The 25,010-nt window shown below is 41.0% G+C and overlaps 1 protein-coding gene across 4 annotated transcripts in view; it reads right to left on the bottom strand.

The window, feature by feature from the left end:
* SORT1 (sortilin 1) overlaps positions 1 to 21,644 on the bottom strand; it is a 69,020-nt gene extending 47,376 nt beyond the window's left edge. For all 4 annotated transcript variants that reach the window (XM_069480872.1, XM_069480874.1, XM_069480873.1 and 1 more), the window contains exon 1: positions 21,325 to 21,644. In XM_069480872.1, coding sequence (XP_069336973.1) covers positions 21,325 to 21,630 — 306 coding nt within the window. In that variant the 5' untranslated portion in view covers positions 21,631 to 21,644. The remainder of the gene's footprint in view (positions 1 to 21,324) is intronic.
* Between the last annotated feature and the right edge of the window lie 3,366 nt (positions 21,645 to 25,010).

Raw genomic sequence — 25,010 nt, 5'->3', positions numbered from 1 at the left:
TTCCATCAACTATGGCACTGGAGTTCATGGTTGTCTTGATCAGACTATAAGATAGTCTTGAGCCAATCAGGACCTACAACTTTCACTTCTCAGGCGATTTTCTATAAACTTGACCCAGTCAGTGCAGACTAGCATGACCCACATTTTCCTATTGTTCAACCACAGAACAAGGAGTATTAATGGATAGGACTGGAGAAAACAATATCTGGACCTCACACAGGACCAGGAATAATTCCTGTTCCAACAACCACAGTAGAACACCTCATATTTCAAGGGAATTGGATAGCATACTCAGATTCATCTAAACAAGCTAGCAACTCAGCTTCACCTAAACAACTGAAATGATAATTCACCTTGTTCATCATCCAGAGTTTCTTTGGAAATGTAGACCAGATTGATCTATAATTGTGATTAACCTTCCCTCCCAAGCCCCCCAATAACCAATTAACATTTGCTTTTGAAAATGTATGAATTCATTGCAAAATTCATCCACCTACAGCAAAGGTAACTGATTTTTAAAACATTTCTGTCTCTAACATTTTTATACTGGTAAAAGTTAAAAAAAGAAAGAAAGAAAGAAAAAGAAACCAAGTCTAATAGGAGACCAAAGCTCAAATGGAAAGAAAAGATCATATGGAAAGGAGATAAATCCAGGAAAGGTAGGGGACCAAGAGTACAGATTCAATCCTGCCCCTTCAATGGGAGAAGGAATATGGGTGACAACCTGGTCATAGTTAGGAGACAGAATTCACAAGAGTCAGCACAAAGCCTTCAATTCTAACCCCTAGTCACATTTATCATATTTGACACAATGCACATGCCATTCTACAATGTGGTGGCATCTTAAGTCTTGCAGGATATGTATGACAGTACTTTTAACTATAGCAACAAGAACCTTGTCTGCCCCCCTCACTAGACCTGAAGCCCATCTGGTGAAAGGATCAAGCCTATACATTTTAGCAACTAATATATAGCATAGCATATGGTAGGCACTCACTAAACACTGAATCCATTTTCTTTAAGAACTACTTGTGAAGCTCTAAAAAGGAGGATGATGAAGTCAAAAGCTAAGGCCAGACCCACTTAACTTCCCCATGACAGAAACGAGTAGGAAATGTAAAAGTTCTATTCTGAAAGGACTTCTGCTCTGGGCCAAGATGGAGTGACAGGGACCAGATTTACCCTCCCATCTGAAACAACTCATAAAAAACCCCCACAGAATGCATGCAACAACAGTCTTCAAGATCTCCGACATCAGGCAGTGAAGGACAATGACCCCCGAAAGATAGGAAATGAACAAAGAGGGCCCTACAGCTGCCCTAGTTTACTGCCTGGAGAGAATTTTCAGGCCGTAGGTCAGGGAAGGGGAGCACAGGCAAAGCCCAGAGGTCTCCCTATGGAAGAGATGAAGCTGGTAGTGTGGGGAGGCCAAAGGGGCCAGAGTTGGCTAGAGAGGAAAGAGTTGCACAGAGAGAGAACTCTGGAGCTCTGTAGCGGGGGCTCCCCAACCACCCACCAAGTCTTCTGGAGGAACACTGATTAGCACACAAACTACCTACGGCCAGGGAAAGAATTACCTGAAAGGACTGGAGAGAACAATATCTGGACCTCACACAGAACCGGGAATAATTCCTGTTCCCAACAACCACAGTAGAACACCTCATATTTCAAGGGAATTGGGTAGCATACTCAGAAAAGTTTACCTCTGTAGTGAAGAAAAATTAACCCTAGACTAAATGCTGTTCTGATCCTGCATAAAAGAGCTTTATAAGCAAGACTGGAAAGGATCAAACTGTTTCCAAGTGACCTGTGTCCCACAACAAAGTTCATGAATATTTGTAAGAATACAAAAAGATCTAGCACCAAACAAGATAAAATTCACAATATCCAACATGCAATCAAAAACCACCAGGCACGCAAAGAAAACAGGACCCATAAAGAAGAGAAAAATCAATCAAACTGACTCAGAGATAATACAGATAATAGAATTAGTAGACAAGGGCATTAAAACAGTTATGATTGTACTCTGTAACTTAGAGAATAGCTCGAGCATATTAAATAAAGACATATAAGATATTTTTAAAAGACTCAAAAAAGACGTATAGAAATGAGAATTACAATGTCTTAGAAGAAAAATAACTGGATAGGAGAAACAGGAAATTAGACATTGCAGAAGAGATTAGCAAACTTGAAGATATACCGATAGAAACTATCCGAAGTGAAGCACAGAGAAAAAAAGACAGAAAAAGTGAATAGAGCATCACTGAGCTGTAGAACAACCTCAAATAACCTAATAAATTAATATATGCAATTGAGGTCTCTGGAGGAGGTTGGGGGGAGCAGGAACAGAAAAAAAAGAAGAATAGTTGCCAAAAATTTGCCAAATTTGATGAAAAGTATACATTCAGACTGGGCGTGGTGGCTCACACCTATAATCCTAACACCCTGGGAGGTCGAGGCGGGAGGATCCCTTGAGGTCAGAAGTTTGAGATCAGCCTGAGCAAGAGTGAGACACCATCTCTACTAAAAATAGAAAAAATTAGCTGGGCCTGGTGGCACATGCCTGTAGTTCCAGGTACTCAGGAGGGGGAAGCAGGGGGATCCCTTGAGCCCAGGAGTTTGAGGTTGCTGTGAGCTAGGCTGATGCCATGGCACTCTAGCCTGGGCAACAGAGCAAGATTCTGCCTCAAAAAAAAAAAAAAAAAAAAAAAGAAAAGAAAAGAAAAGAAAAAGAAAAAGAAAAAGAAAAGTATAAACTCAAAGATCCAAGAAGCTCACAAACCCCAAGCTCAAGAAACATGATAAAAATGATAGCAAGGCACATCATACCCAAATTATCTAAAACCAGTGATAGAGAAAAATCTTAAAGGCATCTAGAAAAATGACATTGCATATGGAGAAACAAAGAATGATAGACTTTTCCTCAGAAATGATGCAAGCCAAAAGATAGTGCAGCAACATCTTTAAAGTACTGGGAAAAGACTGCCAACTAGAATTCTATAATCAATGAAAATATATTTTAAAATTGCTGTTTTCAAAAAACAAAAGTTCTGCTTTGCATTTGTCCATTGCTCTTTGGCATTTTTGATAGCCACAAGGGAGAGACTAAACCAGTGCAAAAGATCTGAACGACAGCTGAAGTCTCATCTTTCCACGTAAAACCAACTATTCTGGCCCCCAATTGTCACAGCTCAAAGTGATCTCTTCTTCCTAGGTATTATATTATTTTCATAGCACTTAGGGACATTCCTTCTACATATATATTTGTCTGCCTCTCAAAGTATGCTATGAATTCTCAATGGCTCACACTATAATTTGGTATTACACATCAGGACTAGCACAAGGACTTATACATATTAGGTACTCCACAAACATCTCCATAAAGTTTATTCAGAAACTCCTACTACTAACATTACTGATCTGTATGTAACCTTCCTTCTACCTTGTTTACTACTGTTACAGTAAATAATGGCTGAATAGGGTTTATTTCTGTTCCCTTACAGCCAGCTAAAACACTGTTAAATACTAGTATGTGTTCTTTGGTGTTCACACATGTAATGGTAACCTTACTCCTATCCTTCCACCATAGTTACCATTAACTCCATATAGTTAAAAACTGCTAAAGATGCCCTGACACTCAAGTGTTTAAAGGCATTGACTATACAGAAGAGAAATTCAAAACCTGAGTATGAAGAAATAAATGTCTGAATACTGAGATTTAAGCAGAGCTTACAGAGGTGGAACAGATACAAGCAATAGCAAGATGGTGGCAGAAGGTAACTGTGCAGGTAGAATAAACAGTAAGATACATGCAGGAGTCTTGAAAAATTTCAAAGGGTAACACAAATAAAATCTCAATATCACCAATTAGTAAAGTGCTGAGTATACAGTAGATGCTATGAAGTACTTGTTAAATAAGAACTTCGAGATCTTATAAACAAAGTTAAGGTTGAAACAGAAGGAAAATAAAAATAGAGAAAAGGAATTACGTTTGAGAAGACACTTTAGGAACAGTACTTCTGCTTGAAAGACCCAAAGAAAGCTGAGATGAGCCCACAGGATCACTTATTCAGACAGGAATGGTTTCCAATGGTATATGGAGCTGAACATAATCAACCAATAAGTTATGGTTCAATTGTTCTAATCAAGGCAATGGAAAAAGAATAAAAGAAATATGAGCAGAGGATAAAGCTTTGTGGCTAGAAAGAAGCGAAAGACAGAATAATTCCTTTAGGAAGAGAAAACTAAAATCCCAGACACAATATCACCAATGAATATTCTACAATATTAAAATACTGAACCACATAAAAACATTTAGAAGTAGGGAGTCTAGCCAACAGAAGGTAGAGTGAATGTCTCTCTCAAGCACTGTTATAAAAAAACAATGTTATATGTTAGCTGTATAAATGACAAATCAACTGGAGAGTGTGGAGAGAGTTGAAGCATGTTTTACTTTTGGTAAATAATAGCTGTGCTACTCTAATGTAGTATGCCTAAGAGGTAGATTATTTAGCAAAAAGATAACATCATCTGGTCTAAGGAGGCAGCAAATATATGATCTAGAAATAGGTTAAAATGAAGGAAAACTATATAAATATGTCGTTTCTCTAATTAACAATCCAAAAGCCAGTAACCGGAGGAGCCGCAGAACAAATGCAGTAATTCAGACTACCTAATCATGTCCTAGGGTAGGAAGCTCAGAAACCAAGACGTTTAAGACCAGTTGGGTAAAATGTCAGCTTGAGTCTATCAGGAACAGATGAGCATGAAACTATATTGCTGCTTCTGGAGAAATTTATTAATCCTGTGGCACAGTTACTGGTACAGGAATAGATAAGACAGATCAGTGAAACAAAACAGAGTCCAGGAATGGATAAGGTTTCTTTTAGAATATGATAAAGACAGCACTTCAAGTTAGTAGTAAAAGAACATTGGAAAAACTGGCTATTTGGAAAAAAATAAAAAGCTGAATTCCTCTCTTCTTGCCACTCCCAAATAAATTCCACATAGGGCAAATATTTACATGTAAAAAGTTAAATTATAAAAATACTAGCAATGTAAGTGAATATTTTAATAATCTTAGAAGACCTTTACAAAAAATCAGAACTCATAAGGATTTACTTTGACTATATTAAAATATTTAAGTAACAAAACACCAGAGAGAAAGTGGAATGAAACTGGGAAAAATTATTTGTAATATAAAAAGGGTTAATATAGAAAGGGATACAAATCAATAAGAAATAGGCAAAGACCTGAAAACAGGCAAAGGACATGAAGACACAATTCATAAATGGACATAGAAATGGTCAATAAACATATGAAAAACTATTCAACCTCTAAAAGAAAAGCAATTTGATGATATTTTCACCTTTCAGACTGACAAAGGTTAAAAATGTATCCAGTGAGGACATGGAGATCAGAGCTCCCTCCTGCACTGAGTGGGAATATATAAACTGGTATAATTTTTCTGGAGAGCTATTTGGTGATGCAAATTAGAACTGAGAATGGGTGGGACACAGTGGCTCATGCCTGTAATCCCAGCACTTTGGGAGGCTGAGGTAGGAGGACTGCTTGAGGCTGGGAGTTCAAGACTAATCTGGGCAACACAGCGAGACCTTGTCTCTACAAAAAGAAAAAAAAAAAAAAAAAAGAACAGAGAATGTCCACACCATGTGAGCTAGCAATCCCACTCTTAAGAATTTATCATAAGTGGATAATTATATACCTTTACAAAAGATGTCATACACCTGGATGTTTATTGCAGTTGACAAATATTGAGTATTCTCTATGTGTCATCTTCTGTATTAGGTTTCTTACACACATTATTATTTAATCCACATAACAACCCCATGAGATATTACTATGTGCATACATTATAGATGAAGACTTGAAGATGTGTTAAATAAATAATCTTATGCTATAAAAAAATACTACTTGGACAAAGTATGGTGAAACTACAAAAAAAAATACCAGGTGCTATTAAAAATGTGTCAGGAATTTACTGACATTGAAAGATATTTATAATATATTGAGTAAAAGCCTGGTTACAGAATGCATGTAAAATCATGTGTGTATATTTATGGTTAAAAAAACATCTGGAAGGATACCCTTCACAATATTAACAGCAACTGTCTCTAATTGGTAGAATTTGTGAGGATGTGTTCTTCTTTATGGATTTTCTAGAGTGCACGAATGACTCCCATCCCACCTCCAATTAGCAGGAATCATTTTTTAAAATAAAACTATATAAGCAAGCTATTTTTTAGTAAAAAATAATATATGAAAAAAGTATATATGAAAAGGGTGGTATAAAAAGTACACATAGATCATTAGATCATGTCAGTTTATTCTTATTTATATAACACTGGCTAACAGATGTACCAGAAGGTTACAGGATAGGTCAGAGAGCTCCTGCTATACTGAGGCGCAGTAACATAGGTGGTCTCGATTTAAGACTTCCTATTGCCATAACCTAACACCCATTGATAACTAAACTACCTTTTCAGAGTCACATTCAGAGCCTTTTGTCCACTACCTGCTGAACAGAGTGATTTCTGGTGTCCCGGATAGTACCAACAGCCATCTACAACCCCCAGTAGGGGAGCTCTGGGCAGCAGGGAGTCACTGGCTGGCACTTACAGTTGCCATCTGACTGTCAAATAGGTTTTCAGGAACTCATGTTAGAAAGTAGGGACAGCTTGCACTACCTTCTCTGAAATACACTCACCTAGAGAGTTTTGATGTAAGACTCATCCATCCATTTATTGTTTACCATCTTAAAGCAGGAGGCCCCCATACTTCAGAAGCTATGAATTAACACAATGTCCATTCTATGGTTGTGTGGATAATCCCTAGTTCTGTTCGAAAGTGGAGAAAGGCCACAAAACAAAAGATTCTTCATGGAAATAACTTTATCTTCACATCTACTTAAACTAGAAGCCAAATTAAATTACTGTTACTATAAGCTTGGAGAACTTAAAGTTGGTCCCAAGAGTCCCTACAGCTTGGAAAAAAATTTAGTCATGAGGCCGGGCGCGGTGGCTCACGCCTGTAATCCTAGCACTCTGGGAGGCCGAGGTGGGCGGATCGTTTGAGCTCAGGAGTTCGAGACCAGCCTGAGCAAGAGCGAGACCCCATCTCTACTAAAAATAGAAAGAAATTATATGGACAGCTAAAAATATATATAGAAAAAATTAGCCGGGCATGGTGGTGCATGCCTGTAGTCCCAGCTACTCGGGAGGCTGAGACAGGAGGATCGCTTGAGCTCAAGAGTTTGAGGTTGCTGTGAGCTAGGCTGACGCCACGGCACTCACTCTAGCCTGGGCAACAGAGTGAGACTCTGTCTCAAAAAAAAAAAAAATTTAGTCATGAGAAACTCCTGCCTATCTTTTTTTTTTTTTTTTTTTTTTTTGAGACAGAGTCTCACTCTGTTGCCCAGGCTAGAGTGAGTGCCGTGGCGTCAGCCTAGCTCACAGCAACCTCAAACTCCTGGGCTTAAGCGATCCTCCTGCCTCAGCCTCCCGAGTAGCTGGGACTACAGGCATGCGCCACTATGCCCGGCTAATTTTTCTATATATATATTTTTAGTTGTCCATATAATTTTTTTCTATTTTTTAGTAGAGACGGGGTCTCGCTCTTGCTCAGCCTGGTCTCGAACTCCTGACCTTGAGCGATCTGCCCGCCTCGGCCTCCCAGAGTGCTAGGATTACAGGCGTGAGCCACCGCGCCCGGCCTGCCTATCTTTAGTTACACACCTGATCAAAAGTAAAATACTAAAAGAACTAACACTGGCACAACTGAGCATGCATGGGTCAGTTTTCCCATGGAAAGGCCCAGTTTAAAAGCCACTTGCAGACGGCCTGACCATCTCACCATCTAGAGCAGCTTCTCTGACGAGCAAAGAAGGGAGTGAATTCAATGATGGCATCCTTCGTACACATTCCTTCTTTCAACAAATGTGCCAGATCCTATGTGGGGCACTGGGGAAACAGCAGTGATAGTATATGGCCTGAGCTAGTGAAGTTTATACTCCATAAACAAACTTCACACATACAAAAGTCAAGACTAAACATGCTACACATTTAATCTGCAGAGAGCCTGTCACAGTAAAAATAAAAGCACAAATGGGCATTGGCCAGGCATGGTGGCTCACAAGTGTAATCTTAGCACTTTGGGAGACTGAGGCAGGAGGATCACTTGAGGACAGGAGCTCGAGACCAACCTAGGCAACATAGCAAGACTCTGTCTCTACAAAAAATAGAAAACTTACCTGGGCATTGTGGCACATGCCTGTAGTCTCAGCTACTCGGGAGGCTGAAGTAGGAGGATCGCTTGAGCCCAGGAGTTTGAGGTTGCAGTGAGTTATGATGATGCCACTGTACTCTAGCCTGGGTAGCAGAGTGATACCATGTCTCAAAAAAATAATAAAAGCCTAGCCTAGTAACTAACTTGTTGGGAAAGTAGGCAAAAATAATTTTCTCTCTTGGGAATCCATTTTCTCAGGAGTAAAACAAAGTTATGCTCCTTCACTCAGGAATAAGAGTCAAATGGAATAGCATTACAAAGACAAGGCACTGGTGATTCCCAAAAGACTGGAAATCTAGGATTAGGCTCCCAAACCCCAACTAGGGGACACAGGGACAGGACACAGTGATGTGCAAGAGAGGTCTGCAACACAACACGAGTGATGCTTTCACAGGCAGGAAGAAAATCTTACCAGAATACAGTTCTGTTAAATAAGGCACTGCTAGGAACATAAAACATGGGCCCAAAATAAGATCACAAATGTTCCAGCTCTCATGGAGACTATTCTTAGAAATGAAAAAGCTAACCATAAAATAATGTACAAGTTTTCAAATCTATTCAATTATTCAGAGTTTTCTGAGAGGCAGGATAATACAGAAGAGAGCACTGAGCTAATAATCAGTCCACCTGAAGTTTATTTCTAGCTCTGCCAAAAGCTGTGTGAAATTGGGCAGCGCAACCTAAATCACCACCAAGGTGAGGGGCTAGAACACAATCTGTCTAGTTCCCCTAAGCTTTAAAATTCTATGACTCATCAATAATTTAACCGCTCAGTTTGCTCTTCCACTGCTAGTTATCTGTTTTGTTTTGTTTTTTTTTTTTAAAAAAGGCCAGGCACAGTGGCGCATGCTTGTAATCCCAGCACTTTGGGAGGCCATGGTGGGAGGATCTCTTGAGCCCAGGAGTTCAAAGTTACAGTGAGCTATGATCATGCCACTGCACTCCAGCCTGGGTGACAGAGCAGGCTGTCTCTAAAATAATTACTTAATTAAATTTAAAAAATCAGCTCTCTGCTCCACAACAGGCCAGTGTTAAAAGGAGAGGGTGACCAGCCTGAGCAAGTGCGAGATACCGTCTCTACAAAAAACTAAAAAATTAGCAAGGTATGGTGGTGCACACCTGTAGTCCCAGATATTGGGAAGATTGAGGCAGGAAGATGGCTTGAGCCCAGGAGTCTGCGGTTGCAGTGAGCTATGATCATGCCACCGCACTCTAGCCAGGGCAACAGACTGAAACCGTCTAAAAAAAAAAAAAAAGAAAGAAAAGAGAAAAGAAAAGGAGATGGGCAATAGCAGCCTTCATTATCTCGACACCTCTGCAATCTGGACACTCACTGAAAGCAAGCAAGGGAGACCCCTGATGCCACTATCTATGCATTAAACATCTATACATTTAACCTCTAAGAGAAACTTGCAGACTGTCACTCTAATTCAATTTATTAAACTAGTTAGAATTGCCTAATATTAGAAATCTGCTTCCCTAGCATACAGAAGAAACAAATCAAATTTGAGGGTGGTATATTTACAGACAGACAGGGACAGCAGCAAGAAGGAACAGGATATTACAAGGAGAGTATAATTTCTGCAGGGGGAAAAAGTAAACTTAAACAAGCAGACAGCAGCGCTAAACTTATAAATCTAGGCTATTCAAAATGGGAGAAGATAGTCCCATATATCTCAATCGCCCCGTGGGCATTAAATGCCACATTAAAATAATGTGAGTCATACTTAGTCCATTTTCTGTTGCCATAACAGAACACCTGAGACTGGGTAATGTATGAAGAAATGAAGTTTATTTAGTTCATATTTCTGGAGGCTGGGAAGCCCAAGATCATGATGCTGGCATCTGGTAAGGGTCGTCTCGTGGTGGAAAGAGGAAGCATGCATACAAGACAGAGGGGAAACAGAGCCAAACTCCCACCTTTTATAATTAATCCACTCCTGAGATACTCACTCCTGCAAAAAGGCCTTAATCCACTGAGGGCATTGCCCTTGTGATCTAATCATGAGGTCCCATCTCTCAAAGGTCTCATCTCTTAATACTTGTTGTACTGGAGATTAGGGTTCCAACACATGAGCTTTGGGGGGCACGTTCGAGCCATAGCAGTCTTGGAACAGCATAATCTAATCTCTTCTTAGTGATCTAGAGTCATACTCTTGACTAAGAAAGCAGAGAAACAGAAAGATTTCCATTAAACAAGCAAGCAAACAAACAAAACCTTTGGCACTTAAAGGGATAGGCTCAGTTTTTGAAAAATTCACTTCCTTGCAACAGTTCATTTCTAACCATACTCAGTAAAGGAGCTACATTTCAAAACATTTAGCATTTAATTTTTATATATTACTCCATTTCAAAGAAAAGAAAGTGATTAAGAGATATGCCCTAGCTGCCAACTAAGCTGGGAGAACCATAAAGGCTCACTGCTCACCCACTGGGTGTGGGGACTAACACTCTCATTCCCTCTGCTATGACCACACTGGCCTTCTTGCAGATCGCTGAGTATGCTAAGCTCTTTTAGACCCAGGCCTTAACATGTCGCTCTTCTGCCTAGGCTACTCCTTCCAGCAAAATTCTATTTATCTTCAAGTATCAGTTTAAATAATTTCTCAGAGAGTCCTTCCTAATGCCCCAGACTAAAAAGACCGTGTCAATTATTCTCCTGTGGTTATTTTTTTCCTTCTTGATACTTGTCATGTTTATAATTATATATTGGTTAGTGGCCATTTTCTCTATTGGTCCACAAAGCTCCATAAAAGCAGAGGTCTTGTCTGTTGTGTTCCATACCAGTTCACAGGACCTGGTACAGTTTTTAACACATACAGGTGCTCAATAAACAATTGTTGCATTAAAAGAAAAATAAGAGTATTTAACCTTTACTGAGTGCTTATTATATTAGCATTATATATATTAAGGCACCCACTGCTACTTTATAAATGAAGCAGGCTTAGAGAGGTTAAGTAATTTGCCCAAAGTCACACAGCTAAAAATTGGCAGAGCTAGGTTTCAAAGTCATGTCTGTCTGACTCCAGACTACACATTTAATGACTATTGTTTCTCTAGGACCATGTGAGGCAAGTGACGAAGAACTCATAGTACAGTCTGGGCCCTACATTTAAGAAGTTTATAACTAGGAAATAAAACTTTTATAAATGAAACCGAATACAAGACAGAACACTCTAAGTGCTTACATGGCATAGTTAAATGTTGTAGGAGAGAAAGGAAAATCAGGGCTAAAAGGGCATTCAGACAGAAGGAATGCCATGAGAACAAAGATGGAAAAGCAACACAGCACATGAGGAACTTAAGGGACAGGTGAGAAGGTCACTTTAACTGGAACAGAGGGTTAACATAGGCCAGGAAGTGGTGAAATAGGTTAAAGAAATATGCATATAATAAAAAATAATTACATCGACATTCTGGTCTGCTATTCTTTCAATCACAGTTCCTGAGAAGTACCTATGACATCTCTTAATATTTCTTAAAACTTCACAGAGGACAGTAGAATACAGTGGCTGCTCAGTCAATGAAATACGAATGAAGTTATTTGAGAGCCATCAACCTAAACTACAGTCACTAACCCTAACAAACTAAAGCTTAATGAAGGAGAAGGAAAATAGTTACTAAATTACAAGTAGGCCTATTTTTATAATTGTAAGCTATTTAAAACTATTTAACTATATACAAACTATTATAACCAGATGACCAGGTTCCGATTATTGTTTTCTGGTTATTAATCTGATTATTATGTTCTCCTCCATCTCTCATAGCTTTAAGAAAGACACTTTGGATAGATGATCTCTCCTTGACCCTAACCCCTCTTTTCCTACACTGAATCCAACCACATAAGTAGTATTTCTTTCTTTCTTTTTTCTCAGAGACAGGGTCTTGCTATGTTGCCCAGGCTGGAGTGCAGTGGCAATTCACAGGCACAATCATAGTGCACTGCAGCCTTAAACTTCTGGGCTCAAGTGATTCCCCCACCTCAGCCTCCTGAGTAGTTGGGACTATAGGAGACTAATATTTCTTTTTTTTTTTTTTTTTTTGAGACAGAGTCTCACTCTGTTGCCCGGGCTAGAGTGAGTGCCGTGGTGTCAGCCTAGCTCACAGCAACCTCAAACTCCTGGGCTTAAGTGATCCTACCGCCTCAGCCTCCCGAGTAGCTGGGACTACAGGCATGCGCCACCATGCCCGGCTAATTTTTTTTGTATATATATATTTTAGTTGTCCATATAATTTCTTTCTATTTTTAGTAGAGACGGGGTCTCGCTCTTGCTCAGGCTGGTCTCGAACTCCTGACCTCCAGCGATCCACCCGCCTCGGCCTCCCAGAGTGCTAGGATTACAGGCGTGAGCCACCGCGCCCGGCCTAGACTAATATTTCTTAATCTAAGATTTGGTTCCTGTAAGTGCCCATAATAATTCTCTAAGAATATAACAGCTATGAAGAAAAAATTTTAAGTACATACACAAATATTTAAGCATCTAACTGGTCATGCATCAGAAGCTTTGTGGAGATAATCTTTATATAAGAAATTCTCAATAAAAGATTTTCATCTTACACTAAATCCCATACTGTCTCTTTATTTTCACAATGACCCTGAGAGGTAGGTATTAGTGATCCCATTTTATAGATGAAAAAACTAAGATTCAGAGACATTTGTTTGTCTATAGTCACCACTAAAGTTTGAATCCAGGTCTGATACCTGAGATCATGTTCCTCCCTGAACCACTGCCTCAAAGAACTATCAATCATATTAACAAGTTAAAAATTTGATGTAATCACAAAGGTTAAAAAGAAGAAGAAAGCCACCACATATGCTTCTTATTATACATTTCTGCCAATCTTGACTCACTCTCATTCTTGCCACCCCCACCCAAGCCTGTCATCCCACGCTGCCAAGTGATAAAACCAAATGTATTTATGCCTCATCTGTCTCCCTTAATGCACACGTTCCTTGGGGGCTGGTTCGAGGGCTGTGTTTATCAGGATCATGTGGCTGACAACTGGGCCCTGTGGAGGCCATGACAGATCAACAGGCTTATTAAGAAATTATACAAATCATATTCACACAGTACTTTAAGATTTTCAAAACATTTTCACACAAATTTTCTCTTCAAAACTTTGTGATAATGCTCCATTTTATATGGTGGAGAACTGAGGCTTAGAAAGGCTAATTGAGCTCTGTCAAAGGTGCAATGACCTTGAAGAATAGAGTAGATTTCATAACTATATGACTTCTAAATGGATTCTATAACCCTGTCTTATCCCTAAAGCAAATGTAATGATTTAAAACAACAAAACTATGAAACACTTCCAAATGCAGCACCATATTGAGACATCTGTGTTCTACTCTCAGCTCTTGGTCCCTAAGCAAGTCATTTAGCCTCATCAGCAAAAGTTAGGGCTCTGACAAACTAATCAGCCCAATAATCTATGATTCAAACTGTTAAGCACATTATCAAGTGTTCAACTTTATCCTTGTTCACCAATGTTCAGAAAAGAGAAATCTGTTTACGGGCATCATTGTCTTAGTTTCTCATACCTTGGCTCACATTCTCCTTCAATAAGGTCCAGAAGTTTGGGAGTGTTTTTTGGAACCTTTAGCACTTCAAGTATAAAAGTCAGTCTGCCTGCCCTCTGTTCTGCTCTCCTGCCTAACATATGCTTCCAAGACCACAGCAATGGCCAGCCTCTGAAAAGGTAACTCTTCTTGTATCCCCATTCCTACCTCTGGTTTCTCCAGCTCTAGCCTCATGTCTAACACTACCTGTTAAAACTCTTCCACAAGTTAAGTCCTGATGCCAAACTCCCCACCTACACCTCCTCTCTCTTTCCATACCCCTAAAGAGCTATCTTTTTTTCACTTCCTTATATGTTTTCCTGGAAACCTTAGTCATACTCTCTACCAATAACCTCTCCCTAAAATAAAGTTTCCATTGACCATCCTCTGAGCATGTCTTGGATCTTCCTACCTTCTTCATGCCTTTACAGCTCTCCCTAAGAATTACCTCCATCTTGATTCTCTCTTCATCCAGGAGGCCTTCCCAGAACATTGCACTGCAGTGGTCATGCCTTCCTCCAAACTTCCAGCAAGCTGTCTCTGAACACCTAAATCCTTAGGATGGCATCAGTGCTTAGCTTTGTTTATGCACAGTCCTGGACTCCTCTCAGTACATAGCAGGTAGCTGTCTAAATGAATGACATCTATTTAATACTTCGCATTTAACAAAGTACTTTGTTATTTGACCCTCCAAAAAATTCTAAGAGCTGCTTCTCTAGTTTAAAAAAAAAAAAAACAACTGTAAAGGTGAGAGATGTGATTATCCACAGTCACACAACTATGAAGCAGCAGAGCCAGGACTCAAATGTGGGTATATCTCTTCTGAATCTTGTATACAACGTATCTACGTTTTGAATCCTTTATGACAAATATCAAGTACCAGATAAACATTTGATTTGAACTATCTTGTCTGGGAATTATTAAGGTTAATAAAAATATTTCTTCCCAGTTCAGTTTCTCTCGGTCCTTCAGGGCAATCTTACTGTTGAATCAGACTTGCAAACTGGCTCAAGTACAATATTAGAAAATAGTTTTTTAGAACAAACAGGAAGAACAAAACTCCAAGGAATAGCCAATATAAGAGGGATGGTATTCATATGCCCTAGAAGGAATGTACATTTTCTTCTGATGAAAATAAATCAAGCCAATTAATCACATGTAAGCTTCTACTTGCGAGTATACATATCTTAAGCTGACCATCTATTTTCAAACACACAGCCAGCCAGGATGCAAAAAAGCCCCAATTTTGGCAGAGTACTATAGGAAAGGGGAAAAAAAAATGTACTGCTACCTATCCATTGGGTTTGCTTTTGGACTATCCAAGCTAATGGCTTTTACTAGCATTAGATTTTTCAGCCAATAAGGACTAATAAAGTATTACCCCTAAAATAAAAGAGATAAATGTCTTTCATAATTATATGAAAAAATACTCTGGCTATCTTTCAGAACACTTATATTTCACTGCACAAGCTCTGGGGGTGGTAACAAATCACCCCCAGATGTGAAGTCCATGCTGTTCAAGTTCGACTGGGAAGCCAAACAGCCACAATTTGCTTCTAAATTTGGAATAAACCAATAAACATTTGTGATCACAACCTCTGGCCTCTTTTTCTTCCATATGAATCACAGAATTTTTTTTTTAGAAATTTTAACTTAGTCCAAAACTTCTCATGTTGTACACAAGGAATTGAGGGCCAGAAACTGGAATGCAGAACAGAAAATAAATTGCATTCACAGAAAACTTTCTCAGCAGAACACCACAGGTTCTGAATGAAAGAATTTTGTTTTTACTGTGGTTTCCTAAGACTAGGATTGGGGGTAGAGAAGGAAAAATAGCCTCAATCTTTAAATGAACCCATGCATCCAGCATTCACCCAACAAACTTTATAGGTATGAAGAATCTGTCATGAAGATTCATTCAAACTATCTCAAAGCCACATTTTCTCACCCAATTCTGACCGTAGTCACCATTAAAACAACAACAAAAAAGCCATCTAGGACGGTCTGAAACTGAAAGCTTGTTCTTCAAGCCCCATTACTCCTCGAACCTACCTACACACAGATCAATGAGACCACAAAGTGGAAAGAACAAGTTTCTACCAAGTTTTGAAAAAAGGGAGTAAAAGAGCAATAAAAATACTGGTTACAAAGGGAAGAAAGGGAACTGAAAACTTACAAATGCAACATCTAATTCATGATATTTTTAGAGCCATTGCCACACAGTTTTTTTCTAGAAAAGCTGTATTTTTAATTACAGGCCAAATTTGATAGTTTTGTCTGCCCTAATATTAGCTCCTAATTATATAAAACATCTGAGCCTCATTTCTCCAGCCTCAAAACACAGCTCACTTTCTGCAAAGAAAGAAATTGAGGGGCAGGGGTAGATAGGAAGGGAGGGAGAAGAAGAAACGTTACTCTCTTGGTATGGCCATTACAACTTGGTGCTAAGCGTTGTCTGGCGTGCGGTATCACACAAGGGTAACGGGCCAAGGAGGACAAGTTGGCGAGCACAATCTCTGCGGTCACCCACTGAGAATCCAACGCCTGTTGACAAGAGTTGATTGGAAATTGGCAGAATGCAGAAGAAACTGTTAATAGTCTCTCTGAACCTGACATGAAACATCAGATCAAAACAGCAAGATAGAGAGCTACTATGGTTATTATTACAAAAAGAAAATAGGCATTAGAAATTGACCAGAACATAAGCCTTCTTCCAATTATTTCCACAAGCAGACATGAGACTCAGATTTCTAATTAAAAATCACTCTGCACAGAGCCAAATATTTGAGTCAGCAGGGAACTTAATTCATTGTTACACTGCATTCCCATTGAGCCATCTGTCATACCTGGCTAGCTTTCTACCCTCACCCCAACCAAACCTCCCATGAAGACCAACCTTTCCCCAGATAAATTATACTTCATCAGATCTGCTGATACTTGTTACTGAAATCCTCAATGCATACGTCATCTTAATGTCCCTCTAGGGATTAAAGTTCTGCCTAGTACATGCATGGCAGGAGAGAGGACTCTTCATGAGGATTTTGCTCACTCTGCACAACCAGGACCAAGGAGATTCTGCAGAATTCCTATTCCTCCACCAAAAATGAATGGAAGAAACAGAACTCAAGAGAAGATTAAATAAACTAGAGAGTGAGGGTGGGGGTGCTGGGGAAGGTAGTTTAAAGAGTGGAATAAATGAGGCAGTCAAGAAGTTCCAGGACAGTTAAAGGCACTGACCTTCGGATTTCCGGGTGTTATAAAGGTCTGGTGATCCACAACAACAGGCTGTGAGCGGCAGCTCCCTGAAGCCTCTAACAGGCACATTCAGTCCCGTCAGCCTGGATTCAACCCTGCCAGCGCCAGCAAACAAACACACACATTCTTCCCAGAGCTGACACCCCATACAACACAGCCTCTCTACAGGGCCTGTTTATTTAAGAAACCAGATGCTTTGATGTTGGGGTAGAAGTTGGGAAGTTATGTGTAAAGAAGTAGTTAGAGACAGAAGACAGGGAGGAGAGAAAATGAGGAACAGTTCCTGGCTTTACTAATCATAAGTTTAAAAAGTTTTAAGGAAATTGTCAAATGGTCTGTACACAGGAATGAGAAGTAAGGAAATTATGTCAGCTACCATCATAACTCTGGCCAAGGCATTTCATCTGTTTCTTTAAGACAGAGTTTCATGCCTACCCTCAAAGGGGTGCTTACAGGAGAGATGTTTTTAAGCAACTTAGCAACCAATGTTAATAAAAATCTTCTAGGCCTGCTCAATTTCTCTCATGTACAAAGGTTGTAAACATCACGAATACTCCAAGCATTGAAGGAAAGAATCAGTTAAAAGTGTGGCATGAAAACAGTTTTGGGTTAAAGGCAAAGGAAGACTATTTATTGAGTCTAAGAAAAGAGCATTTATAAATGACCCCCTAATAATAACTAATTACTTATTGTGTGCTAATTATGTGCCAGACATTGTTCTAACGAGTTATTACATAATACATTTCACACTCACACACACACACTCATTCACTTCTCACAACCACTCTATGAATTGAGTATTCTCATTATCTCCATTTTACAGATTAGGAACTGAGACATAGAAGACTTAAGAACTTACCCATGATCACGCAGCTCATAAGTGACACAGCCAGGATTCAAATGCAGACAGGCTGGCCTCAAAGCCTGACCCACAGTGCTATACTGCCATGGTGTGTAAAACCCTCATAAAAAATTAGGGAGCACAATTTTTGGTAAGGTGTAAGTACTTATCTTTCTCTTTTGTTTTTTGTTTTTAGTAATAGCCAATATTTTTTATTTCCACTTTCTTTCCCATGAAGCTATTATAAATTATTTATACCATAACTAGAAAGGAATATGTTTTCCTCCCCTGCCTCAAATCCTAAAATAGAGCACTTAATCATTATGACTTCTTTGTGAAAAAATATACTATGCACATTAAGCCCACTATATTTGAAATAGATTTTAAACCAATAGATTGAAAATAAAGGATATGAAAGGGAACCTCCCAGAGAGAAACAAAGAGGCTTAGGCAAATAAAACAACCTGTTGGAATTCATGAGCAAAGCAGCAGCCTGAGTGACAGGTCATTGGGGCACAGATCTCCTAAAACCATAATGTAAAAGCACTATCATGCTTTAGCTTCATTCTGCTTTCTTAAGACTAAATGCTGATATTGTCTCATAAACTACAGAAACAGGCCTAGGAGTTTGCTAAAACCTTCTGAGGCTTTTCATTCTCCAATCTGAATGACCTTTTCTTTGTATCATGGCACTTCCAGCATCTAGCACAGATCTAGGCATTTAGAGGGCATTCATATACATTGATTATATGAATTAATATGGCTTGAAATGAACGAAATAAGAGGAAAAGCATAAACTTTTGATTTTTCTTGGGAATTGGATTCTGCCATATTATATGGGAAAACCTGCTCTAAATTGCATTTTCATTCCCCAGCTGTACAAAGTGTACAGTATCTCTGTTAAAAAGTTGTTGTGTCATGCTGATACTTTTATGTTACACTGTTTAAAAAGGGTCAAAAAATACTAGATCTCTTCAATATAGTTCAGGATGATTTATTATGACTTCTAAAAACAAAGAATTGAAAAGCAGAATAGAACACTACCTAACAATTTTTGGTTAAGGAGGCAGAACTTTTAAGAGCTACTCTACTCAGTCACTTCTAAGGTGAAGGACATTAACAAAGCCTCCATTAAAAAAAAAAAAAAAAACCCAGATATACAAGTTACAAAAAGGATGGGCTCCCTGAAGAAGAGAACATGGATGATTAACAAATGTAAAAATAGCTATTTTAAATAAAGTCACTGGGCCGGATGCGATGGCTCATGCCTGGAATCCTAGCACTCTGGGAGGCCAAGGCAGGTGGATCTCTCGAGGTCAGGAGTTCGAGACCAGCCTGAGCAAGAGCAAGACCCCATCTCTACTGAAAATAGAAAGAAATTAGCTGGACAACTAAAAATATATAGAAAAAATCAGCCGGGCATGGTGGCACATGCCTGTAGTCCCAGCTACTGGGGAGGCTGAGGCAGAAGGATTGCTTGAGCCCAGGAGTTTGAGGTTGCTGTGAGCTAGGCTGACACCACAGCACTCTACCCCAGGCAACAAAGTGAGACTCTGTCTCAAAATAAATAAATAAATAAATAAAGTCACTGAAAAAAGACTTGGAAAAAAAAAAGCTTAAAAATCATTGGAAACAATAGCTAAAATGAAATAGAAGGAAATTTCTTTACATAAGCACTTCAAAGAATGAGTGGTTTCAGATCTGCTCTTAAGTAGATTTGGCCTAACCACCACCTGAGCCAGTTTTCTCAACCTCTTGCTTTGGAATCAATATATTACAATTGACATATCAATTCAAACTAACCAGGAAGACTCTGACTAAAGGAATAAATCCAGGAGTAGCAGCAGACCTAAAGGCAGGTCAACCAGCAAGAGAAGAATCTGAAATATGGAGTAAGACTGCTGTGTCCAGCTGGCTCAAGGAAGGAAGTGGTCCAGTATAAATTAAGCATCAGTGTTGTAAAGCCTTTCTCAACCCCCCACCGTGCAAAGGAAGTCTACACAATTTTTTTTTTCTCATCAAATAGGAAGACTTCCCAGTACACATTCTACCCTATCTGTAGCCAACCTGACCCACCCTTTAGCACTAACTTGGCTACCTTTATACAACTGCTGCTTGGACTGCATTAAGCACAGTTATCCCTGAATACTTGTGCCTTGTGTCCTCAGATCTCAGAATTATGTCACAGGTAAAAAAAAAAAATATGGTCCAGAAAACAATATAATCCAAAGGGAGATGGAGGCTCGGCTGATGCTGGAATGTGGTTACACAAGGACAAATGTAGGCACAGAGCATTAGCCACCCATCTCTGCTCTCATGTGCAATTAATTCTCTTTGAAAGAGGAAAAGACATAAGGGAGAAAATACATTGAATATAAACGTTATGCAAATGTGGGTGGGAACAATTAAATTGTTAATTTTAGAAAAACATGAGAAAAATGCCCAAGTCGTACTAAAAGAAGCAGTCAGGACTTTGTTATCAGTTGGCTTTGCCAATCCAGTAGTGTGCAAAGGTTGAGCTGCTGGTCCCCGCCGACAGAGGTGCCACAGTTTTGAAAGTCTTTTGACCAAGTGACTGGCTCAAAGCAGAATATGTGCAATGTGTTTCTTAACTATTGGACATTTTGTCCCAACAGGATATAGACATCCTGGGCAGAGCTGGATCACACCATAGAAGGTCAAATTTGAAGTGAGAGAGATCATATCAATACTGCCATTTCACTTCCAAGCTTGTTCCTTTAACTATTAAAATACACACTAACCTAACAACTGCTTCGGGATTTCCGAACACCCACCTCCCCACCCTGAAAGTACTGACCCAGAGAGGACACACCTTCGCTTCTGCGCAGCCAAACTTCTCCTGCAAGCACTTAAGAGGTAATTATTCCTCCAGCTTCCTGGTGCCTAACAGCGTTACCGGATCCTGATTATTTACACAGACAGAAAACAATGACGCTCAAGAGATTTTTGACAACTTAAAAAAAAAAAAAAAAAAAAAAAGAATGCCGTGAAAGTCTAAGATTGCCTCCCCTGTGACGAAACACAGCCCCGCCGGCCGCCCGGACCGACTCCACCCGCCGCCGCAGTTTCGGGGCCGCGGCCCGGGGAAGGGGGCGGCCGCGCGGCGGGCGGGGCGGGCGGCCGCGGGGGGCCCGGGGAGGCACCTCGCAGTCGGGCCTTAAGTAACTTAGCCCGGATCGCACAGCTCGTCAGTGACACAGCCAAGATTCGAACGCAGGCCGGCTGGCCTCCGAGCCCGCCCGCGGTGCCGCACCGCCTTGCCATGGCGTGCCAAACCTTCTGCACAAAACCAGGGAGCATAATGTTTGGTAAGGCCAACAGTTCCGGCCCGGCGCCCGCTCACCTGGTGCGTGTTGTTGGCCAGCTTGGCGACGAAGTCCTGGCCCCCGCCGCACTCCTCGTCCTCGCCGGGCGCGCTGCGACGCCAACGGCCGCCGCGGGGGAACGGGCCCCCGGCCGCGGCAGCGCGCAGCCCCCAGCTCACCCCGATGGGGCCGGACCAGCGCGGCAGCGGCGCAGCGGGCGGCGGCGGCGCGTCCAGCCGGTCCTGACCGAGAGTCGCGGGCGGCAGCAGCTGCAGGAGAAAGAGGAGGCCGAGGCCGCGGAGCCAGCGCGAGAAGCCGGCCGCAGCTCCCTGGGGCCGCTCCATCGCCGCCGAATGCCGACGCCGCTGACACCTGCCGCCCGCAGCACCCGCCCACCCCCGCCGGCGCCGCGCCACACCCCCGAGCCCGAGCCGGCGCTCCTTGGCTACGCGCAGCCGGGCCTCTTCGCCCCCATAGGCTGGCCGCCTGTCCGTCTTTCCCGGCCTACTCCTCATTGGCTCGCGTCGCCTCCGGCCTCGGGGTCCTGGATTCGGATGCCAAGATGCGGGACTGATTGGCTGGAACGTGGCAGAGCCCGCTGAGGTCATCCCCCCTCGTCTGGCGTCTCCAGGGCCGGGCTTCCAGAGTTCGCGCAGGAGCTTTCCCCACCTTCCCGCGGAGCCCCCCGCTCGGGGGCCTCGCGACCCTTCGCCGCTCCTCTAGCACCCTCACATTGGGGCTGGGTCACTCCCCGAGGGTCCCCCAGAGACACCCCTAAAATTCCTTCAGGCGAGGCAGCGCCTGGAAAATCTCCTCAGGGAACCCCTGAGCTCGCTCAGCCGGACAAGGGGGCTTCGTCACGAACCAGTGCTTCAGGTTTCCAACCCCCGCTCCCTGGAGCGCCCATTGTCTGCTGAGGCGGCCGCCCTGCTGCCGGGAAGGGGAATGCGGGCTAACGTGGGCCGGATCCCACGGAGGCAGATACACGTCGGGACATCCGTGACTCAGGCGAGCCTGAAGGAAGTCTGTCCACCACGTTTGGCCTCTCTTGCCTCCCTCTTCTGCAGGGAGATAGGCCAAAGGCGGACTGACTTACTGGTTTTCCTGGACTTCGAATGTAGCTTAGGCATTAGGCGCAGGTAAAAGGGAGCAAGAGAATTGCCCAATACTTTATCATTTCACCAGATGCACATTTATCTTTACCAAAGTGCCTTAACCCTGCAGCGAGTGCTTCGCACAAGTTTGGTTCCGCATATCATGCCCTCTAAATTAGCATCCCGCCTCAGTGAAACAAAACCTCTCCGCTCCCCTGCTGCCCTTTACTGCAGAAACTGAGCACACAACTTCTAGTACGTGCAGCACAGGTAAAACCAGTTCTGAATCCTTAACCCTTACTGACTCCATCCCTTTAGAATGCTAGAAGTTGCTCGGAAAAGGTAGCAAGTAGAAAGATACAAAATATGCAAAACGTTATAACTCAAATTAAGCAACTGAAAATTACTTTTAAACTATAAACTGGCGGCAATTCCAAATGAGGGCATATTCGTTGTAGAGCAAAATGTTGCAGTCCATCCAACCCAATGTTTACATCAGAATACTTCTGGTCATGGTAACTTGCAAACAAAAAGATTTACAAATTTCCGTTTCTTCCAAAACAACCATAGTAAAATGTGAAAAGTGAAAAATGTTTTTGAATGCCACCTGAGCAGGGTGGTAAAATCACCAGCATAGTCCTCGACAAGTTCTCAGCCACTGGACTGACAAGATAAAGCTGATGAAAACTAGTGAACAATTTGTTCCTTTCTGTAACTACTATGTGTCAGATTATCTTAAAAAAATAGATTATTTTTTAATCTATGCCAAGTATGGAGTAGATCACAAGACAGTCAGTTCCAGTAGCATGTGATTAGTTAGGGGGAGAAGAGGGGCTATAAAGGAATATTTCTTTGTTTGGGTGACACAAAGATGAATGGTCTATTGTCTTACTGTCTGAAAAGAAAAAAGCCAACTCAACAGTGCCATCTCCTGGAGAAATTACCAAATACACCTTAACTAAATATTAAATTTGTTGCCATCATCTCTGCCTTCTTTTTAAGGTGTTGCTTTTAATCATATGCTTAGAGTACCTATGTATTTCCTTCCTGAAACTGTTATCAGCTGCTGGGGACATGATTTAGCATTTCACTTTTGTCTAAGGACAGGGGCACTTAATACAAAAGTTGCACTGTCAGTTCTTAGTGAAATAATGCACATAAGATCTTACTTTATTTGCAGGACTCAAATATGTAAATATATTTTATTACTAAAAACCATACATAAAGCAATTACACATCATGAAACCATTGCTTCTCCTAGTAAGATCATTTCTTTGACACAAGGGGAAAGCTTGCTTTAATATTCTACCAAAAATCAAAGTTCTCTGTGTGTGCACTCTCTCTCCCTTTGCCAAAAAAAAGTTTTATCTCCTTGAAGAATATACATAATTATATAGGATATAAAATTTACTTTTACCAGTTAGTGTGAGGCACAAATACACTGCCCAGCCAGAGGGAGGGAAAAGTGTAAGCTGAAGCTAGAGAGATATTTGGGTTGAATTTTCCCCTATGTAATGCAAGTGATTCATAGACACAACTCACCTCTTTGTAAAGTAGCACGTGCTTTGTCCATTTCTGCATTAACCTACAGAGTTAAAAGGTAATATTGTTTGTCTGGTTCCCCACTGGATCTAAGTTTCATACAAGCACAGACCGTATCTAGCATTTTCACAGCTCTATCCCTAATGCCTAATACATTACTTGGCATATAGTTAGGTAGGTGCTCAATAAATTTGTTAAATGAATAAACAGAAGTTGAGATAGGATTGTCATTGGTATTTCCTATTTGGATTTAAGAAAACAAAGCGATCATGAGAGAAACAAATCTCCTGATCAACACGTTTGTTTGTTTGTTTGTTTGTTTGTTTTTTGAGACAGAGTTTCGCTCTGTTGCCCGGGCTAGAGTGCCACGGCATCAAGCCTAGCTCACAGAAACCTCAAACTCCTGGGATCAAGCAATCCTACTGCCTCAGCCTCCTGAGTAGCTGAGACTATAGGCATGTGCCACCATGCCTGGCTAATTTTTTTCTATACATATTTTTAGCTGTCCAGATAATTTCTTTCTATTTTTAGTAGAGACGGGGTCTCGCTCTTGCTCAGGCTGGTCCCAAACTCCTGACCTCAAGTGATCCTCCCACCTGGGCCTCCCAGAGTGCTAGGATTACAGGCGTGAGCCACTGCGCCCGGCCTCTGATCAACATGTTATATTTAATAGCAGGGTTAAAAATCACTAGGAAAGTTCTCTGGAACATTGGTAACAACATACTCTAGTTCTCAACGTTCCTTATATGTATTACGTCTAGGGCAAAATTCCTTTCTTACAAATGCTTTCTGACATCGCAGTTTCCAAATGTATATAAGCACAGTTGATTTTTGCTTAACAGTATAAATTTAATATGAATTCAGCCTACTCAAAAGTCATGATTTACTTTAACATCATAGAATACAACTTCCTACACATATTAATAAAGACAATACAGAGCCCAGCAAGTAATTGTGGGGTCATTAGTGAATTACAATTAATCATGTTGTGGATAGTGCAAGTATATTTCAGATCTCCAGATTTCCCTATTACTCAAGAGCTGGTGATTTAAAACAAGAAAATCTAAGCTGTTCCAGTCCCAATAACT

The sequence above is a fragment of the Eulemur rufifrons genome, chromosome 8 (assembly GCF_041146395.1).
Source record: "Eulemur rufifrons isolate Redbay chromosome 8, OSU_ERuf_1, whole genome shotgun sequence".
NCBI lineage: Eukaryota > Metazoa > Chordata > Mammalia > Primates > Lemuridae > Eulemur > Eulemur rufifrons.
This window is presented reverse-complemented; position numbering and strand designations above follow the sequence as displayed.